The sequence below is a fragment of the Drosophila serrata genome, unplaced genomic scaffold (genome assembly GCF_035046125.1).
Source record: "Drosophila serrata isolate PLE 108 unplaced genomic scaffold, ASM3504612v1 contig_336, whole genome shotgun sequence".
Taxonomy (NCBI): Eukaryota; Metazoa; Arthropoda; class Insecta; order Diptera; family Drosophilidae; genus Drosophila; species Drosophila serrata.
The window spans coordinates 231,159-250,093 of NW_028257234.1; the positions used below are offsets into that span (position 1 = coordinate 231,159).

The following is an 18,935-nucleotide window of genomic DNA, read 5'->3' on the forward strand; positions in this document are numbered from 1 at the left end:
ATTAACACTTTTGTCCTTTTGCTGCCCCAGGCTTTAAAAGAGAAACAAAGTAAGGCGAATGGGTTTGAAATATACTTATGAATATGGGACAGACTAAAGGGATTCCAAATCAGCTTGAATCACGTTTATTATATGTTCTGTTTAATTCATTAAGTACATCTTTTGTATAATACCCATAGGGGTTGGCTCTTACAGAGCGTTATAATTTCCTTAGCAGAGCTTTAAGTCCTTAAGTCAACCGGCCAAGGTCGCCGGCGAGGACTTGTGGCAGCTGCGCTCAGCCAAGCGTCCTGGTTTGGGGGTTTTGGGGTTGGGGTGTGTAGGATGTAGGGTATAAGGCCATGATTTCAGCATCCTAGCAGCTTTTTTGTGTAGCCTACTTAGCAGCGCCATATGGCCATCGAAGTTTCATTGCCTTCTCCTCATTCTATCCCAGACGGAGGCCTTCTGTGCCACCTACAACATCGATCTGTTTGTGGTTGTCTACTCTGTGGTGGATCGCAAAACCTTCAAGGAAGCGGAGCGCGTGCTGCAGTACCTCAAGGAGAACGAGATGCTTCTCTCCCGGGGAGCCATTCTGGTGGGGAACAAGACGGATCTGGAGCGGCATCGGGTGGTGAATCAGTACAGTAAGTACTAAAGATATATATAATGTAATTTAGTTTACTATAAAATCAAATTGAAAGAGACTTAATCCAGGTCTTTTTGATTTCTTCTCCCCCTTTTCAGTGGGTCGCTATGTGGCCACCCAGATAGCTTGCAAGTTCATCGAGACATCCTCCGGTCTGCATCACAATGTGGACGAGCTCCTAGTGGGCATTGTGGCCCAGGTGAAGCTCAATCCTCAGCGCCTGCGCCGCCTGACGGAGAAGGAGCTGTACGAGCTGCTGAATCTCCAGAGCGCCATCCAGAAGCATAGCGGTATGCATCTGCATGCCCGTCGCATGGTCCGCCAGATGAGTATCTACCAAGGCGACGAGGAGGAGCAAGACGCGGAGGAGGATGAGGAGAAGGAGATGGAGATGGAGAGTATATGACAGGAGGAGCAGCAGGCAGAGGGAGGAGGAGTTGGTGGTAGGAAGACCCGCATAGAGAATCCCAATCGCAAGCCCTTGAACTTGGAGAGCATCCTCAAGATGGGCGAAAGTGAGATTGAGGATGGCGACATCCTGGAGTCCACACATCACCATCAACAGCAGCTCAGCAAGTTCGAGTTGCTGACCGCCAACGAGGAGTTCCATCGCCACCGAACGCCACGACGCCAACCCTTTGGCAAGAGGCGCTCCTTCGACGGTGCCACCTTCACGTCCACGGCAGCCGCCGCCATGGCCGAGCTGCAGCGTCGCCATGAACTCCGCGCCCTCGACGACTCCCAGATCCCCGATGAGGAGGAACGGCTACGGCACAGGAACAGAGACAGGGATGGCAGGAATGCCAGCGAGGATGACGAGGAGGCTGCCGGGGGCACAGACCCGGGAGCACCTCGGAGCTCCTGCAACCGGAAGGTGGTCAAGAAGCTAACCGCCCGCACCAAGGTCTTCATCTCGTCGGTGCTGCGCTTCAAGAAGTCCATCAATCTGAGGCGTCGCAACTCCTCCAGCTGCAGCGATCTCTTTGTGATCTAAGCTGGAGAGGATCACGGCAATGGGCGAGCCATAGACTGACTGTACATAGACGGGAATCAAGGAGGAGAGAGTAGCATAGAATCAGGGTAAGTCTAGCGGATGTAAGGGTGAACAGGGATGGATGCAAAAGAGCGTGGGGAGAGCACAGCGAGAGGGATCCACAAGAAACTACAGGGAGTCGTCACCAATTTTAGTCAGAAATATTTTTTAGAGCACCATCTTGAGGCAGTTCTTCGAGCTCCGAGTGGAGCTTCCGGCGAGAATGTTAAAGGGTTCGAAAGATTTTACTAAAGCTGCAAATGCCGACAATAATTTTCAGTCCAATGAATATTGATCAGCAGACTTTTTAAGTAGCAACCAATCGGAATAAAAATAAAATACCTGAGGTACAAAAAAGGTATATCGTAACACACACATAAACGATTTTAAGGCATGTTTGCAAATTAACAAATTAAATTAACTAAGCAGCAAGCAAAGAGACAACAAAATTTAAGGCCTCAGGGCTCAAACGGATGTATGTTAAAGCTAAAAAGGAAATAGATAAATACCAGGACATGCAACAAGAATGAACAGCGAAATATGGTACTTTATTTTGAAAGCAAAAATTTATAAAAATGAGCAAATTACCAAGCAAAACATTCTGAGCTTAAATTTCAACATACAGCAAAAGGCATTGATTTAAAAATAAAAACAAAAGCAGCTTTTTGACCAAGGAGCAGGCGATCTAGAAAGGTGCAACATTTTCTTTTACACAAAATTCGAAAAATCGTCCAGTTAAAATGTTCAAATATTTTCGAATATTTTAATCACCTTTTCTATAATCATTTTATGTAAGTGTGACCAAAAGCAACATAGCAGCATGCGGTGTGACCAAATGCAACTTAGATGCACCTTCTTGAGAGTTTTGATACTCGCATGTTCATTTTAAAATTGGCCTTTGGCAATATTTTTTGTAAAAAAAAGAAATTAAAAGACACAAAGCAAAAAAACCATATATAATATTTTAATATTATATATTATCGCATATATTTTCTAGAAATTATACGAATGTGAAAGAAAATTGCACCTTTGTAATCGCTTCTCTTTTTGCTTTTGCTAAGCAAATATTTATTGTGTTACAAACAAATGCTATACGCAAATGCGCCCAGGAGGATATTTCTTGATGGCGTCATTAATAACCACAATCAAGATTTTACAAAACACAAGTGTTTTATTATCGATGTGTATATGTTGTGTATTTAAAAATGATTTGTTTAAAAAACAAATAGCACACACACACAATACCCTAAATGAAAGGTGTCAAGTAGAATGAGGAACATTTTACTTACTTCAGAATAAATAGGAAATGTAATAGATAAAAGAGGTATTTTTTGATTAAGACATTTAAATTATATTTATAAATTAAACTAAATAATTTTATTAAATTAATTATATGTAAATTTAATCAGTTTAATTATTACATCCTCTTCAGCTTTTCTAATTAACAATTATTTACTTTACAATTTTGAGAAATATTCTTATTTATGATTTATTATTATTATTTCCTTGATTATTTAATTTTTAAATATTTTTGTTTTAAAGTCATTAGGTAGTGCTTCTTTTTTTTAAGGTACTCAATTCCTAGCAAAGATAGGCGAAGGCAGAAGACAGAAGGCCAATAAAATTATAAACAATAGTGGCAACAAAATGGGCTAAAAACGAACAAAGTAAGCCAAAGTTTCCACTTTATGTGTGTGTGCTTAACAAAGAGCTCTGCTCTGCAGAAAGTCAACAAAAAATACAAAAAAAATTAAACAAATTGAAAATGGCAAAAAAAAGAAACAAGTAATGAAAACACATACAGTCACCACCAACAACAAATATACAGCTACGGTCAATATTTCAACATTAGGCTGGTATTTTCCAATCTTTTGCATTATTTCCTTAATATATATTATTTTATTATTATTATATCCCAAAGATGGCTTCCTTTCTTGTTTTCATTTCATATTTATTTCGTTAATTATTTAATATACTTAAATAATTATACCTCTGCCGGAAACCTTAAGAGCCATCCAGGAAACGTTTAGAACAGTCTTATCAGTGGTTTTCTTTTCATTTAAAATTACTCTATACCCAAAAATGAAGTTCTATTTTGGATTTTTTTTTTAAATATGTGGTTTCTGTTTGCCTGGTATATCAGAAGCGTTAGATTTGTTAAATTAGCCTGTTTAAAGCCCATATTTCCAAGTTTAATAAAGTCCGTTTGGTGCCGTGCAGATTTATTATTCTAATTAAAACTAATGAGTTCTACAATTTTTCCATTACGATCCTTTTATTTAATTTCAAACTGCAGGGGTATAAAGACTTCGGAATCCCGAAGATAGTTTTCTTTCATGTTTTTGTATTTATTTTTATTTTTTATTATACTTGTGATTATATTGCCATTAATTTCGATTTGAGCCCCCTAAAATAGAGCTCATTATATACATTTATATATTAATTTGCATTTGTTTTTAAGACCGTAACTGTAGACACTAATCGTACCTTCACCAAACCGAACCGAACAGAACAGAACAGAACAGAATATGCCAAAGTGCTGGACAAAGGAAAGAGAATTATTGTATGTTGTTCCAGTTTGAGAAACGTAACGTATTATATGGGATGTGAAAGCCCTGATCCTGATCAGGAAACGATAATGAACGAACAAAGTGAACGGAACAACGAAATGGAAGTAACCTGATGTAGGAACACGAGTTAGACAAAGGCAAGACACATTGGCACACACTACCTACCTTCGGGATTATCCCTAAACATACTATACAGACTCGAAGCAGGGGCTCATACATATATAAAAATATGCAAATATGTCTCTAGGAAATATATGAATACCATGATCTGACCGTTCGTTATAATTTCCAAAACAAATAACCGAATTTAGAGCCACTTCTACTTCGAAACCAGAGACTGATAGTCCATGCTATATTTGCAATCTAAAACCAGGGCATCCTTAAAACAGGACGATCCTCATTTCGACGATGAGCACCCCTGCTGAGCCCTTGATCCGCGATATTTCTTCATTTCCCCACACACAAACACCGATTGACTAGGCTTTAAGAGTTACTAATCAGAATATATAGGCCATAAGACCAAGAGATATACATATATCGAAATATATACACATATATGATTATATAACCCATATTATATATTGAGATATATATACACACACACATGTCTCTCTTCTACAAAAAAAAAACACAAAAAGATGAAAATGTGGGGAATACCTAAAGTTAATTTAGAAAACTTTATACGAATTTCGGACAAGATCTTTGAGTGGAATTTTTGATAGCCAGCTAGGCGGACTTGTTCTATATCATATATCAAGTGTGTGATAGACGGAACGGATGTGGATTTAGTTATGGATTTAGTAAGGAAAATGTTTCCCCTTATAGGTTTCCTCCCCTCAAAGCTCTTTCTCTCCAAACAAGAAAATGTAAGAAAAAAATTTAAAAAAAGAAAAAGAAATGCAAAAAACTATACAAAAATATTGAAGGAAAATCCACTTTTTGACTAACAAAATTGTTTACAAATCAAAAAAATATATGTAGTTGGATTCTATATACACGAATATACAAGAATATATACACCTATACTTATGAATACATTTTTTTTATGTACGTTAACCCTTTGATGATGTATTTGTGTGTGTTTTGAATGAAATCTATTTGTAATTGATAACTATACATACATATATACATATATATTTATATTGATATATAGAACGACAATTTGCTCCATTCCCAATGATTTCAATTCAATTTTTACAGTTTTCCATGCAAAGCAACTAAGTTTAGTGAGTTTTAGTGAGCAAAAAAGGATAAAGGTTCCACGGGAGAGCTCCCAATTTTGAACCAAACGCAAAGAACAGGGGTGCCCAGCACACAAATATAATCACCTGTGCAATTTTAAAACAAAAAGAACACCTGATTTCTCACCATGTAGATCTTCCGAAAACCCAAAAAACCAATTGCATTCAAAATAAATAGCAATGTTTGTGGTGAAACTAAATAAAAGTGTTGTGGATTAGGAAGAGATTAAAGGGCACCTCTGATGCGCTTTGGAAATTCGTATATATTTTATTTAATTTATTATTTCGTTTTGCGAAACCAAGCCATTCAATCAAATTGAATCGGACTTCAGCGTTTCCACCAAACCATACAACTTACATATTTTATTCTATGTGTACAATTAAATAACAAAATACATATATAAATATGACTTGCAGTTTATTTCTTGGGAAGTTGGGGGTCTGGGATTCGGTGGCTTTGCCAGCTAATTAAGGGGATGCCATAGATCCTGCCGAATCTGGAATCCATCACGCCCTGCCACGATGCGCATAGTTTCTAATTAAAAGTTGCTCCTGCGCTGAGTTTGACAAATGGTGAGGCCGGCACTTAATCAACTCGAAAAATGTGTGTGCTCAGAGGAGGCCTTGGAAGGCCCCAAAAAGTCTGGGACGCACTGGGGGAAGAAGCCAGAGTGAGCCCATAAATGGACTAATCAAAATGCCACAGATGCCAGGGAGGCCAGAGATGAGACTGCGGTAAAGCGGATTATTCAACGTGGAGCGGGCAGCAACACCAACCAAGAGGCCCAGCCATCAGCAAGTGTTGTGCTCCATTGAAACTTCCTTCCAGTTTCAAGCAAACTTTAATAGATGTCATTTCCCCATTGAATTTCTATCTATAAACCGGTAAACAAAACCTCAGACTCTATACAGAAACCCAAAAATCTTAATTACTGGAGTAGATGATTTTTAAACCTAATAAAAAAACAACAAGAAAAAGCTTATTACATTGAAATATATACGTCTTTGTTTGGCTAAGGTAAGTGTTTTTCGAACTAATGACCTAAAATCATAATGAAAATGTGGTCTGCATTTTATTTCAATTCAACATTTTTCACAATTAACAACAAATCCAGCAACATTCACGAGCGGCTGCCAATGTGTACGATATTTGCTTATTTTCCACATCGTTTCAGTCTTCTGATACCAGGCCAACAGCAACGGCCACAGCCCAACAAGATCTTGAATTAATCAGTGCTTATAACGGATCTTTTCACCTTTTCAGTACATTAATGGCCGCCCTTTGTTTACCTTTGGATTGACCAATCAGTGACTTTGTTTACGTTCCTCTCTGTAAGGATCCGTTACTTTAGATCTTAAATCAATGATGGCCGCCCTCTGTTTACATCTGATTAGACCAATCAGAGAAGTTCTTCACGTTTCTCTCTTTTAATAACCGTTACTTTAGGATTTTTAAGCAGTCGATCAGCTGCTTGCTTGCATTTCTGTTCGCCTGGTAGAACAGACCAAGTTTTTAAGAAATTTACGTTGCGAAATCGCTAATTTGGATTTGATTTTTGTTGTTGGATTTGTTTTTTGTTGTTGGATTTGTTATTTCTTAGAGTTAGTTTTAATATAATGGCGGATTTAATTTTTTTAAATGATTAATTTCAATCATTGGCTTTTCGGACTTCGTGTACCTATAATAAAATTAAAAATATTTCTATGCTACCTAAATTAAATATTTATTTTTATATGTTAACTTTTTGTAAAAATAATTTTTTTTTATTAAAATAATTAATTCGTAATATACAATTAAATATATATGTCGATCATAACTAAGACAAAGATGCATCTCAATTTGAAAAGCTTTTCTGTATTGGTTTTTTAAAGATTTTATGATAAAAATATTTTATATTTAAGACTGTTTAAATTTAATGAATTTTATGTATAATTTTCAAGATGTCTGTTACCCTTTGCAAAACTCTGAAATGTGGGCTTCAAACAGACTAATTTAACAAATCTAACGCTTCTGATATACCAGGCAAACAGAAACTACTGGCAGCAACCCTGCAGCACAAGAACAAGCGCTGTTCATAACGGATCTTTTCCAGAACAGTAATGGCAGCCCTTTGTTTACATCTGATTAGACCAATCAGAGGCGTTGTTTACGTTCCTCTCTGTAAAGATCCGTTACTTTAGGACTAGATCATTAATGGCCGCCCTTTGTTTACGTTTGGATTGACCAATCAGAGCCTTTGTTTACGTTCCTCTCTGTCAGGATCCGTTACTTTAGAACTTAAATCAATGATGGCCGCCCTCTGTTTACATCTGATTAGACCAATCAGAGAAGTTCTTCACGTTCCTCTCTTTTAATAACCGTTACTTTAGGATTTTTAAGCAGCCGATCAGCTGCTTGCTTGCATTTCTGTTCGCCTGGTAGAACAGACCAAGTTTTTAAGAAATTTACGTTGCGAAATCGCTAATTTGGATTTGATTTTTGTTGTTGGATTTGTTTTTTGTTGTTGGATTTGTTATTTCTTAAAGTTAGTTTTAATATAATGGCGGATTTAATTTTTTTAAATGTTTAATATTAATCATTGGCTTTTCGGACTTCGTGTACCTATAATAAAATTTAAAATATTTCTTGGTACCTAAATTAAATATTTATTTTTATATGTTAACTTTTTGTAAAAATTAATTTTTTAAATGTCATAACTCGGCCAAATATGCATTTATTTCAATTCGGATAGCTTTTCTGTGCTAGTTTTTATTGGGTTAACAAATCTGCACATTAATCTTGAAAATGTTAGGAAATTAAAAATGTTATCAACTTTGGACAATTTTTACTATACAACCCCTTATAAAATTTATAAAATATCGGTAAAATATTTATTTTCCCCAGACATAGCTAGAACGATTTATCTATTCATGCTGTATATGATAAATATGGTCGGAAACGACTCCTTCACGTTTCAAGTTTCTGACTAAAATTAAAATAAATAATTCGTAATATAAAATTAATAAATTTATGTCGATCATAACTAAGCCAAAGATGCATTTCAATTTGAAAAGCTTTTCTGTATTGGTTTTTTAAAGATTCTATGATAAAAATATTTTATATTTAAGACTGTTCAAATTTTATGAATTTTATGTATAATTTTCAAGATGTCTGTTACCCCTTGCAAAACTTGGAAATATGGGCTTCAAACAGACTAATTTTACAAATCTAACGCTTCTGATATACCAGGCAAACAGAAACTGCTGGCAGCAACCCTGCAGCACAAGAACAAGCGCTGCTCATAACGGATCTTTTCCAGAACAGTAATGGCAGCCCTTTGTTTACATCTGATTAGACCAATCAGAGAAGCCCTTTGCGTACCTCTCGATTTGAAGATCCGTTACTTTAGAACAAATCAATTATGGCCGCCCTTTGTTTACATCTGATTAGACCAATCAGAGAAGCTCTTTGCATTACTCTCTATAAAGATCCGTTACTTTAGAACCTAAATATTAATGGCCGCCCTTTGTTTACATCTGATTAGACCAATCAGAGAGGTTCTTTAGGTTCTCATCTTTTAAGAACCGTTACTTTGGGACTTTTAATTCAGGCGCTCAGCTGCTTGCTGAATTTTATGTTCGCCTGGTACAGAAAGTCAAATCTAAAGCATTTTTAGAGTGAATTTCGTGAAACCGTTTGTGGAATTGTCGTTACAAGCGTGGTTTTTAGTCAGGCTAGCATATGTATGTACATATATAAAATTAAAATACGTAGAACGTGCATGTTTCAGCACATCTTGGCGATACAAAAATAATTATAGAAAAATGTCATAATTAATTGGAAGGTAATTTCGTTAAATTCTGTAAAAAGAGGTAAAGCAGCACCCGTGTTTACATTTTTTCACATTTTTTTATTTGTTATTCGTTAAGAAGTTTAAGAAATAAATAAAAACTAACATTTAACTGATGACGGATCGAATAAATAGCAAATAAATAAGTGAATTTCAGATTCAGGGGATACCCTAGGCACTAGCTACTAAGTCTAACTCCAAATCCCGGCCAGCTGCGGCGGTACAAGGTATTTACACTGTTGCCCAACATATTGGCAAACTCGCGCTGGCCGCTCAATTGAAAAAATCCAGGATGCCGTTCAACAATTCGTAGGCGAAGCCGGTCTCCTCGGTCGCCTCGGCGGCGGCCTTCTTCTTCTTGTTCTTTTTCGCCTTCTTCGATTTCTTGGCCTTGGGCGTGGTGGAGTCAAGGTCAGCGGTGGCAGGGGCCGGTGTCACCTCACCCTCGACGGCAGCCGGAAGTGCGGCCTCATCTGCAGCTGCTGCAGAGGCAGAGGCGGCGGCATCATCCTTGGCGGGAACAGTGGCAGCCGGAGCACCCGCCTCGTCCTTGCTCTGCACCAGCTGTGTCTCCGCCTGGCCATCGGTGCTCACATGCTCCCTGGTCTGATCGCCGGCACCTGCAGCAGTAGCAGCTGCAGCAGCAGCAGCAGCCGCAGCCGCTGGCTTCTTGGCCGGCTTCTCGTCCTCGTCATCATCCAGCTCGTCCAGGAGTCCGGCCAGACTGAAGCCACCGTAGTCAGCGTCCTCGGGCGCCTCGGCCTCGTCGTCATCAGCATAGTCCTCGGTGTCATCATCATCATCGGTATCGGCATCGGCGTCGTTGTCGGTTTCGCTGTCATAGTCATCATCCTCGTCCTCGTCATCGTCGCCACCAGCTATGGAATCGGAATAGAAAAGAAATATATTAATATGCTTTAAAAGTGTAAATAATAATTTTAAAAACTAAATTATATTATGGATATGTATAAATGTATATGTGATTGATATTCCATTTGAGTTATCTGATCAATTTAAAAGGTGAAAAAACAAATAAATTAAATAACATTAATTCAATATTTTTAGATAATAAATATACTTTAAAGGGATATTGGTCAATATTTACAATTTTTATATTGTATCAGTGCAATAAATTTGATTTATTAAAACAATTTATTAGCAAAAACAAAAGAAGTGCTTAAAGAACTTGTTATCTATATTTTACGATGTTTATAATTAATATAAATCATTGTTTACTATATGGAAATCGAAATATACATATATGACGTTTGGCAATCATTGACTTTTTGGATTTCATTTGCAAGCAAGAAAACCAAAAATTTTTGCATTCAAGGTAAATATTTAATATTTAATAATATATATTTTTATTTGCTAATTTTAAGAGTAAATATAAGTTTTAAAAATATCATAGCTCTGTCAAAAATGCATTAAATTTAATTCGGAAAGCTGTCCTATGTTAGTTTTTGTATAATGTATAAAACGGTATACTCCGTTTAAAATGTTAAAAAATTCGATTTTTTATCTATTTTTAACAATTTTAAGCCTTATAAAATTCTCAAAAAATTAACAAAAATTTCGATTCTTTGCTTCACGCCTAGAAATACTCCCCCGGTGATGCTGATCAAGAATATATATGATTTATAGGGTCAGAAATGACTCCTTCACTGCTTTATTAGCTTCTGACTAAAATTAGAATACCATTTTTCAACCGATATTTACCTATTTTTTTATATGGCAATTTTTTAGACATATCCAAATTTAAAAATATCATAACTCTGCCAAAAATGCATTAAATTTAATTCGGAAAGCTGTCCTATGTTGATTATTTTAAGGATAATAAATCTGCATACTCAATTTAAAATGTAAAAAATTCAAATTTTTATCAATTTTTCACAATTTTAACGATGTAACCCCTTATAAAATTTCGAAAAAATTGACACAAATTAAGATTTTTTTCTACATGTCCAGAACGATTCCCCTGTTCATGCTGATCAAGAATATATATGATATATAGGGTCGGAAATGACTCCTTCACTGCGTTACAAGCTTCTGACTTAAATTAGAATACCATTTCTTTACTGATATTTATCTATTTTTTTATGTACAAATTTTTCGAGAAATTATAATACTCAAAAAGGGTTAAAAAAAATAAAGCTAGGTTCCACTAGGCGGATACGTAATATAAGATGAATATTACGTATACGCCATGTATGCACCCCAAGCTTCACTTTTGCGTGAAAATTCGTACTGATTTAACTTTACATTTCCACTTAAGATTTATTTAACTTAAATTAAATGAAATATTTTACTTGTATTTGGAAGACTCACCGGCAAAGCCAAAGATATCATCGTCATCATCGTCATCATCGTCGCTCGCTGGCTTCGTGGGCAACGGCTCCGCCTCGGCCACTCGCAGACCCTCCGGACCGAACTTGAAGCAGGAGACCCGGAGCGAGGCCTCCACCTCCTCGTCGGAGCGCAGCTCGAAGGCCAGGCAGGCCTTGAAGTCCTTGGACTCCTTGGAGCGGGACAGGCCATAGACGCGGCCACAGAACTCGGAGTAGCCGCCGGGCAGACCCACGCAAATGGGGCGTGCCCGCTTGCTGGAGATGCGGCGCGAGGCCAGGGTGATGTCGCCGTACTTCAGGGACACGTTCATCTCGTCGTTGCCCAGATAGGCGATCCTGGCGCAACCCTGGCTGGTCAGCAGCGGCAATCCGAACTTGCGGCAGCAGTCGCACTGCGACTCCGAGCACTTGCAGTACCTGCTGATGGGATTCTGCGGCTTGGCCGTGGTGCTGGGCACCTTTGGTGGCTTGGTGATGGCGGCGACAGCTGCCTCTGGAGCAGCCTCAGCCACAGGAGTTTCCACAGCAGCAGCGGGAGCAGGAGCAGGAGCAGGAGCAGCAGCAGCAGTGGCCACTTCCTGCACCGCATTGGTGGACTCCACATCAGCGCTGGTTATCTCATTGGCACTCTCATCGATCACCGGCACAGCGGCATCCACCACATCGTCCACCTTGGGTGGCTCGGACTCTGGCGGCGCCACATTCGGATCGATTTCCTCGGGCGGCAAATCCAGTTGCTTGAAGTTCTCCGATATCTTATCCGTCCGGCGGAAGACGGTCTTGGCCTCCAGCTGGACAATGGCAGTGCTGGCCACCAGGAGCAGCACTAGCATTAGGTTCTTCCGATAGCTAGTCATTATGCAAACTGTGAAGGAATTTCAAAAGAGTTAATTTCGAAAAGTCACACTTTGAGAGAAATAAAAACAAGAGAGAGAGGCTCAGAAGCTGCTGCAGCTTTGGGACATTTTCCCGGAATAACCCAACAATTCCAGGGAAAAATGAATGAGAAAATTCGGTGAATCCCTCAGAGAAATGGAAATCAAAGTAGAGCCCAATGCCATTAAATACCCAAAGGTATTCGGTAAAGTCAACAAGCTTCGTTCGAATCGTCGCTTTCAAGTGGCCAGCGATTAAGTTTCACCGCATTCTTTCTCCGCTTCGCTTTTTTGTCACTTTTTTGTTGTTGTCACGCCTTTTGCTTTTCGCAAAAGAAATGGATATAAATAAATATTGACATAATTTCTTTCACTCTCTGCGCATCTTCAACTGCCTCCGAAATGCAAAGTAAACAAATTAAAGCTCCAAAAATCAATGGCTACCCGGACAAAAGAAAAAAAAAATAAGTAAAAGAAAGAAATAATAATAATAATAACGAAAGCGAAAAGCAGCCCAAAAAGAGACTACCAAAAACGAGAGTGAAATCTCCTCTGTCTCTCGGCCGCAAAGTTATTTAATTGACGAATTGGGTTAGCCTCATTAGAATAGCCACGAAAAATGCCTCGGCTTGCCGTTTGAAATTCATTCACTTCTCCGCCGAGCAGAGCCAACATGTTGGAGCTTGTTGCCAACTCTAACGGGGCCCCCGGGGGCATGGAGATGGAGGAGGGGAAAGACGAGGAGGAGACGGGGGAGGGGGAGCACTGGGAGTCACCGTCACCGCTGGCAAAGTGAAATTTTCAGCTATTGACTCACTGTGCCGCGACCCAAGAGATGTCCGAATCAATTAGCGGCTCTTAACTGGAGCTCAACAGCGCACAGGAGAAACCCAGAGCAGAACTATTTAAAGACCGATAAATATGCGTATATATATACATATATATGGAGCAGGTGCTGCTCATTCCAAAGCTCTCTCAGGTGCTCTCAAAGCTAAGTACAAGAACGATTTAGCGCATTCTCTCTATGCTTTGCCTATTCGTTGTGCTAAGTACCGTTACTTGGCTAATCAGAATCATATTTGTTGTTGGATTGTCGAAAGGTCTACACTGTGAGAAAGCGGGTTATGCAGTTGTAATTAAATTGATAACTTATTATATATTATATCATTTATTATTTTTTTTATTCGTAATATAGTACAAATACGAAAATAATATCAATATTGTGTTAAAATTTTAAGCAAAATTCAATATATAAATTTTAATTTATTAAAATAATTAAAATTAAAATTTAAACTATATTCCCCGTCATATTTTGAAACAATATATTTAATTAAAAGGGACAAATAAATCAAATAAAAATTCTGTTGAAATATTAATTGATATTCAACGACAAAGAGCGATATTTTTGTATATTTCATTTTTACGATATTTAAGACAATGTAAAATAATTTAAGTGAACTTTTAGCATTCCAAATATATTAGAGCTAAAATAATAATATTATATTATGCTCAATTAATATTATATATAGATTATAGGACCATGCTCAACTGATGGATTCTGTGGCCAAGTATCCGCTGTGAAAGTAACCCTCATTCATTCATTCATTCATAACATTCTCTCAAATGGATTCCTCCTCAGCCTGCCTCAATGACTATAGATAGTGTGTGTGTGTGTTGTGAGTGTGTGTGTAATAAGCCCATGTCCATAACTGTCTTATTTCTACCATTATCTCCTGGCTCTCGCTCCCCCTCCTTCCCCCCTTTAATGCGGCACATTTCCTTACATCATTTGGTAAATGGTAAATGGTAAATAATAATAAACAGAAATCTCGACCGACTCTGAGAACCTGTTCCACTTTCATTTTTCTGGGCACCGCCTCCCGACCATCCCCATCCCCTTCCCCATCCCCATTCCCATACACATTCCCATTCCCCATTGAAAGATGACCTTCTGCTTGACTGGATGCGGCTTTGTGGATGGCCATGTGACCCAGTTGGTGGACGCAGCTAGTATTTGGGCAAAGAAAGTGTGCAGGCGTCTAAATATGGCAGCCAGAGGCATGTCCAAGTCCAAGTCTTCGTCCGAGTTAAGAATAAATGGCTGATAAGATTGGCCAGTTACTCGAAGCAGTATGAATGGCCAGAAGCGTAGACCATGAGTCTCCTTTAAAGGCTACTCCAGCCGGAAATCTTAAGGTCTTGAGGTTTAAAACCCAATTACTTAATTTTTAGCATTTTTTGTATCAGTCTGCATACTATATTTACCATTTTCTTAACCCTTTAATTATCCATTCAGGTGCAAAGCATAATATTTACGAAAGTAAGCACTAGGGTTAATCTTTCCTACACATTCCGATTTAACCGTTGAAACTGGCCTCTGCAATGGAGAGTCTCCACACGCATTCATAATTTCTCTCTCATCCCAAATGGGGAGCTACAAAATTCCCAATTGGAAATTCCAATACGTAACCGTACAACCCATTACAAAGAGTCCAGTTCATTTGCATGTCGGCAGGTTTGGAGTGTAGAGATGGGAGAGTGTCGTTCGGAGTTAGTGGGAGAGAGAGAGAGAGAGAAAGAGGGCGGGGGAGGGGGACCAGAGCTGGCCCCACGTGTGCCTTGTGTTCTCCCTCGCACACCGTTTGTTTTTTGAGCGCATTTTCGAATTTTGTCAATAAATTATAACGGTTGTGAAAAGTTATTAGCATTAATTAATTATTAAACGCATAGGAAAATAGAAAGTGAGGCACACAGCAGTGGTAAGGCCTTAGTTTTTTTTTTTTTTATTTATCAAAAATTATCATAAGTGAGGGGAGGGGGTCACTGCTGCTGCTCATATCGAAATCGAAACCAAAATCGAACTGTTAATTATTCGGTGTGGCAGCGAAAGTGTCTGTGTCTGCGAAAATTCCGTAAAGATTTCTTTTGATTTCGAATCATTAATATCTACTTTTTTTAGACTTTTTTCTCCCCTTTTTTCTTGATTACGAAACCCATCGCGCCTCGATTATGCTAAGCAGTTTGTCAGACTTTTACATCCTTTAGTTTTTTTTTTTGTGGGTTTATATAACACACATGCATAACCCAACGAAAATTTGCATAATTTTGATTCGGCTTTCAGAGATTTTTCTTTTGTTTTTTTTTAGCTAGATTTGCCGTGTGTGTGTGTGTGTGTGTGCTTAACACTTTCTTCGGTGTGTGTGGGTGAAATCTCCAGCAGAAAGCCAGAAGAAGCAGAAGCAGAAGAGGCAAAGGTAGAAAAAATCAAAGTTACCTTAACGAGACAAAGAGAGAGAGAGAGAGAGAGAGAGAGAGACAGTGGGAGAGGAGACCCATGCCAAAATTAAGGTTAAGTTCTTTAATGCAGCCAACGGTGAAATTTTTGATTTGTTTGCTATTCGCGTGGGCCGTGGGTTAATAGAGGGTTAAAGCGCCCGAAAAAGGGGGCCAGCATTTCCGGTCAAGGCTGAACCGATGGACCAGAAAATTAGCCAGTTTAAAGTTGGAAAAAAAAGAAACTGGGATTTCCTAGGGCTTAACTATTTACTCTTTTTTATTTAGGAAAATAATAAAAGAAATGGCAAGCGATTTAAATGCTTAGGTATATAATAAAAGTTTTAAAATAATACTAACTTCTTTTGATCCAAATATATACGTTTTAATATACTAAATCGAATTTTTGTATATTTTTTTTAAATCAACCTCAAACTGTCACGATTTTCCAATACTTTATCGTTGGAATAAACCTATGTCGAGCATAACAGTTTGATAAAAATATGGCACATATATTGACAATTTTAAAATACATTTATATATCGAATAATATCGTTTTTGTAAATAACATACAATCAGTTAAAGACTTTCGTTACTAGTTTTTGTCAAACTTTTTGGTATTTGTTTTTGGCAATTAGCCAGACACAGCTGGCTAAGAGATCTCTGGAGCCAGCAGAGGCAACATTAACCATTAACCCACAGCAACCAGCTGGGGCAACAAACGGACAGACAGTTCCACTTTCAAGCCAACGGCACCCGAGAGTCGAGGCTTCGCGTCTTCGCGTCTTCAGACAGCGAAGAATGCGGCGTTGTAGAAAGTAAAACGGAGAACGCGTTTCTTTTGTTTTGCCAAATTCAAATAAATTAATGACTAGCGAAGGAAGAATGCGAGCTACGTAGATGGAGATCTGAAGAGTTAGGAGCCAGAAACCGCAACGGAATCCCAGTCGAAGACGAGGTCCAAGTCGGAGCCAAACTGGTTGACACAATTTCACGGCGACTTTTACGTGCAATTGCCTCGGCCTGGCTTTGGCTTTGGCTTCACTTTTGGCTTTTCCTGGTCTGCCAGTCATCATCATTATTGGCCCCGTTAAGTGCTCGTTGTATGTTCTGCAACTGTCGACCGCATTTCACCTGTCTCTCTCCCCCTCTCCCTCCCCCTCTCCCTCTCTCTCTCGGTCTTACACGAATTCTACTTGCAACTTTACCTAAGACTGGGTTTAATCCTCCTGGTATCCTGGTTATCCTGGTATCCACACCACTTGCACTTGGAACACAAACCAAAAAAAAATGCAAAAAGGCAACTCCCTGATTAACTATTTTTAATTATTATTACGAAAGCCAGCACAACACAAAAAAAAAACGAGATAGTATTTTAGTATTTTATGATCTTGGAACGCGCGCTTTGGGTGAAGCTGACTGCGGCTGGATGCCTTTTAAAGAGCTGAACTCAACGCTCGGAGACGCGGAACTCGACTGCGCGGATGTGGAGCCACCAGGCCAGAGTTATGGGCGCGAGACCACAGGTTCGGGGCCACCAGCTGATCGAGCTCCAACTGCAACAACAAAGCCAGCTTTCTTTTCGCATCGCATCGCATCGCATCGAACGTGTTGTGAGGCGGCCTTCCGCCTTCGGTTTGGACAGCAGGTAGCTCTGGTTGCGACCCGACCGGTGGGGCCACCTGATCCAACCGAACCACGCAGTGGGCCAAAATCCATAACCAAATCCAATTCCAAAGTCTAACGGTAAGGCGGCGGATCTATGGGCACGTAGCACGTAGCATTAAGAGACACACAGAGAGAAAAATGTGAGGGGTTTATATGGAATATAAATGAGCGATATACTAAATGGATCAAAAATATATATAGCAATCAATAGAATATTGTAAGCTTTGATGTGTCGAAATTATAAATATAACAGAAATATTGCATTAATGTTTTTACATATGTTACAAATTGATTTAATTTATTTGTCTCTATTTCGGATTATATTGTTTAATTTAATTTAAGATTTAAGCAGATTTTAAAAATTCAAAATGAAAACAAGATTTAAACCGATTTTAGAAATTCAAAATCAATACACCCCATTTTCTTATTTAATTTAAGGGATTAATCAATATGAAATGCAATTTTTAAGCAAGCAAAATTATTGGCACTTCCCTCTTTAAATAAAAATAATAATCAAATTAAATGGTTAACTTACAAATATATTTTTTTCATGTGCATGTAACCCCTGGCTCTTCCTACTCCTCTCTCCTACTCGACCCAGCAATGGGGACTCCTTTGTCTAGGTATCAGATCAATCACCACGATGACGAATGACCAGCCACACCCTGGGAAGCTCCAAGACCTTGAAGTAAGGCCAAGGAACGACGACAAAGAAGATCTTCATTGCGATCGGGGGATATCCATCCAAGGGACACACCTGTGTCAGCTTAAGACTACGTGATCGCCCTCAATGGGAATCCTGGACTCTGCCAAGTCACCCACAAAACTTTTAATCAATTTGCCAGCTCCACGAGTTTCATTCCAAGGAAGGTGACTAAGGGAAGGGCTAACAGAACTGAAGAAGAAATAATACAATCTAGGCAGGGATCTCATATATCTATAATATATCAAAATAGTTCTTTCCTACATGCCTAAAAAGATTCCCCTGTTGTTCTGATCAAGAATATATATGATTTATGGGGTCGGAAATGGCTCCTTCACTTTCTTTTGAGCTTCTGACTGAAGGTCCATTACCATTTTTATACCTATATTAACAATATTTTTATATGAAATTTTTCGACAAATCAAAATTTAAAAATCTCATAACTCAGCCAAAAACGCATTAATTTCAATTCGGAAAGCGGCAGTATGTTAATTTTTAGCAGGTTAACAAAACTGCATCCATTTAAAATGTGAATTTTTGGCCGATTTTTGCAAATTTTTATGATGTAACCCCTTTCCTTTTTTCCGAAAAATGGGAAATTTCTGAAAAAAAAATTTTGCGGCCGGATAAAGCTAGAAAGAAAGGTCTGTAGATGCTGATCAAGAATATATATGGTTTATGGGGTCGGAAATGACTCCTTCACTTATTTTTAAGCTTCTGACTGAAGGTCCATTACCATTTTTATACCTATATTAACAATATT

General features: G+C 38.4%; 3 protein-coding genes across 5 annotated transcripts in view; 2 read left to right on the forward strand and 1 right to left on the reverse strand.

Moving 5' to 3' along the window:
- LOC110184609 (uncharacterized) overlaps positions 1–5,885 on the forward strand; it is a 30,267-nt gene extending 24,382 nt beyond the window's left edge. The window contains exons 12-13 of the mRNA XM_020953202.2: positions 437–629; positions 730–5,885. Coding sequence (XP_020808861.2) covers positions 437–629; positions 730–1,037 — 501 coding nt within the window. The 3' untranslated portion in view covers positions 1,038–5,885. The remainder of the gene's footprint in view (positions 1–436; positions 630–729) is intronic.
- Positions 1,137–5,885, forward strand: LOC147642886 (uncharacterized). 2 transcript variants are annotated; one of them, XR_015272831.1, is made up of 2 exons: positions 1,137–1,711; positions 4,139–5,885. XR_015272831.1 is itself a non-coding variant. In XM_086837974.1 (1 exon), the coding sequence occupies exon 1, from the start codon at positions 1,137–1,139 to the stop codon at positions 1,623–1,625; it is 489 nt and encodes a 162-aa protein (XP_086694100.1). In that variant the 3' UTR covers positions 1,626–5,885. The 2 variants fall into 2 exon arrangements, 1 of the variants encoding a protein (XP_086694100.1); XM_086837974.1 differs by having other exon boundaries at positions 1,137–5,885.
- A 3,459-nt stretch (positions 5,886–9,344) lies between these two features.
- Positions 9,345–17,283, reverse strand: LOC110184613 (uncharacterized). 2 transcript variants are annotated; one of them, XM_020953206.2, is made up of 3 exons: positions 17,010–17,283; positions 11,634–12,518; positions 9,345–10,183 (listed from the first exon to the last, which is right to left on the reverse strand). In XM_020953206.2, the coding sequence occupies exons 2-3, from the start codon at positions 12,508–12,510 to the stop codon at positions 9,579–9,581; spliced, it is 1,482 nt and encodes a 493-aa protein (XP_020808865.2). In that variant the 5' UTR covers positions 12,511–12,518; positions 17,010–17,283; the 3' UTR covers positions 9,345–9,578. The 2 variants fall into 2 exon arrangements, with proteins under 2 accessions (XP_020808865.2, XP_020808864.2); XM_020953205.2 differs by lacking the exon at positions 17,010–17,283 and adding an exon at positions 13,346–13,431.
- Between the last annotated feature and the right edge of the window lie 1,652 nt (positions 17,284–18,935).

Coding starts and splice junctions, on each gene's coding strand:
- LOC147642886 (XM_086837974.1), top strand. CDS start 1,137: ATGGGCGAAAGTGAGATTGAGGATGGCGACATCCTGGAGTCCACACAT.
- LOC110184613 (XM_020953206.2), bottom strand. CDS start 12,510: ATGACTAGCTATCGGAAGAACCTAATGCTAGTGCTGCTCCTGGTGGCC. Junction 10,184..11,633: donor TGATATCTTTGGCTTTGCCG/GTGAGTCTTCCA, acceptor CCGATTCCATAG/CTGGTGGCGACGATGACGAG.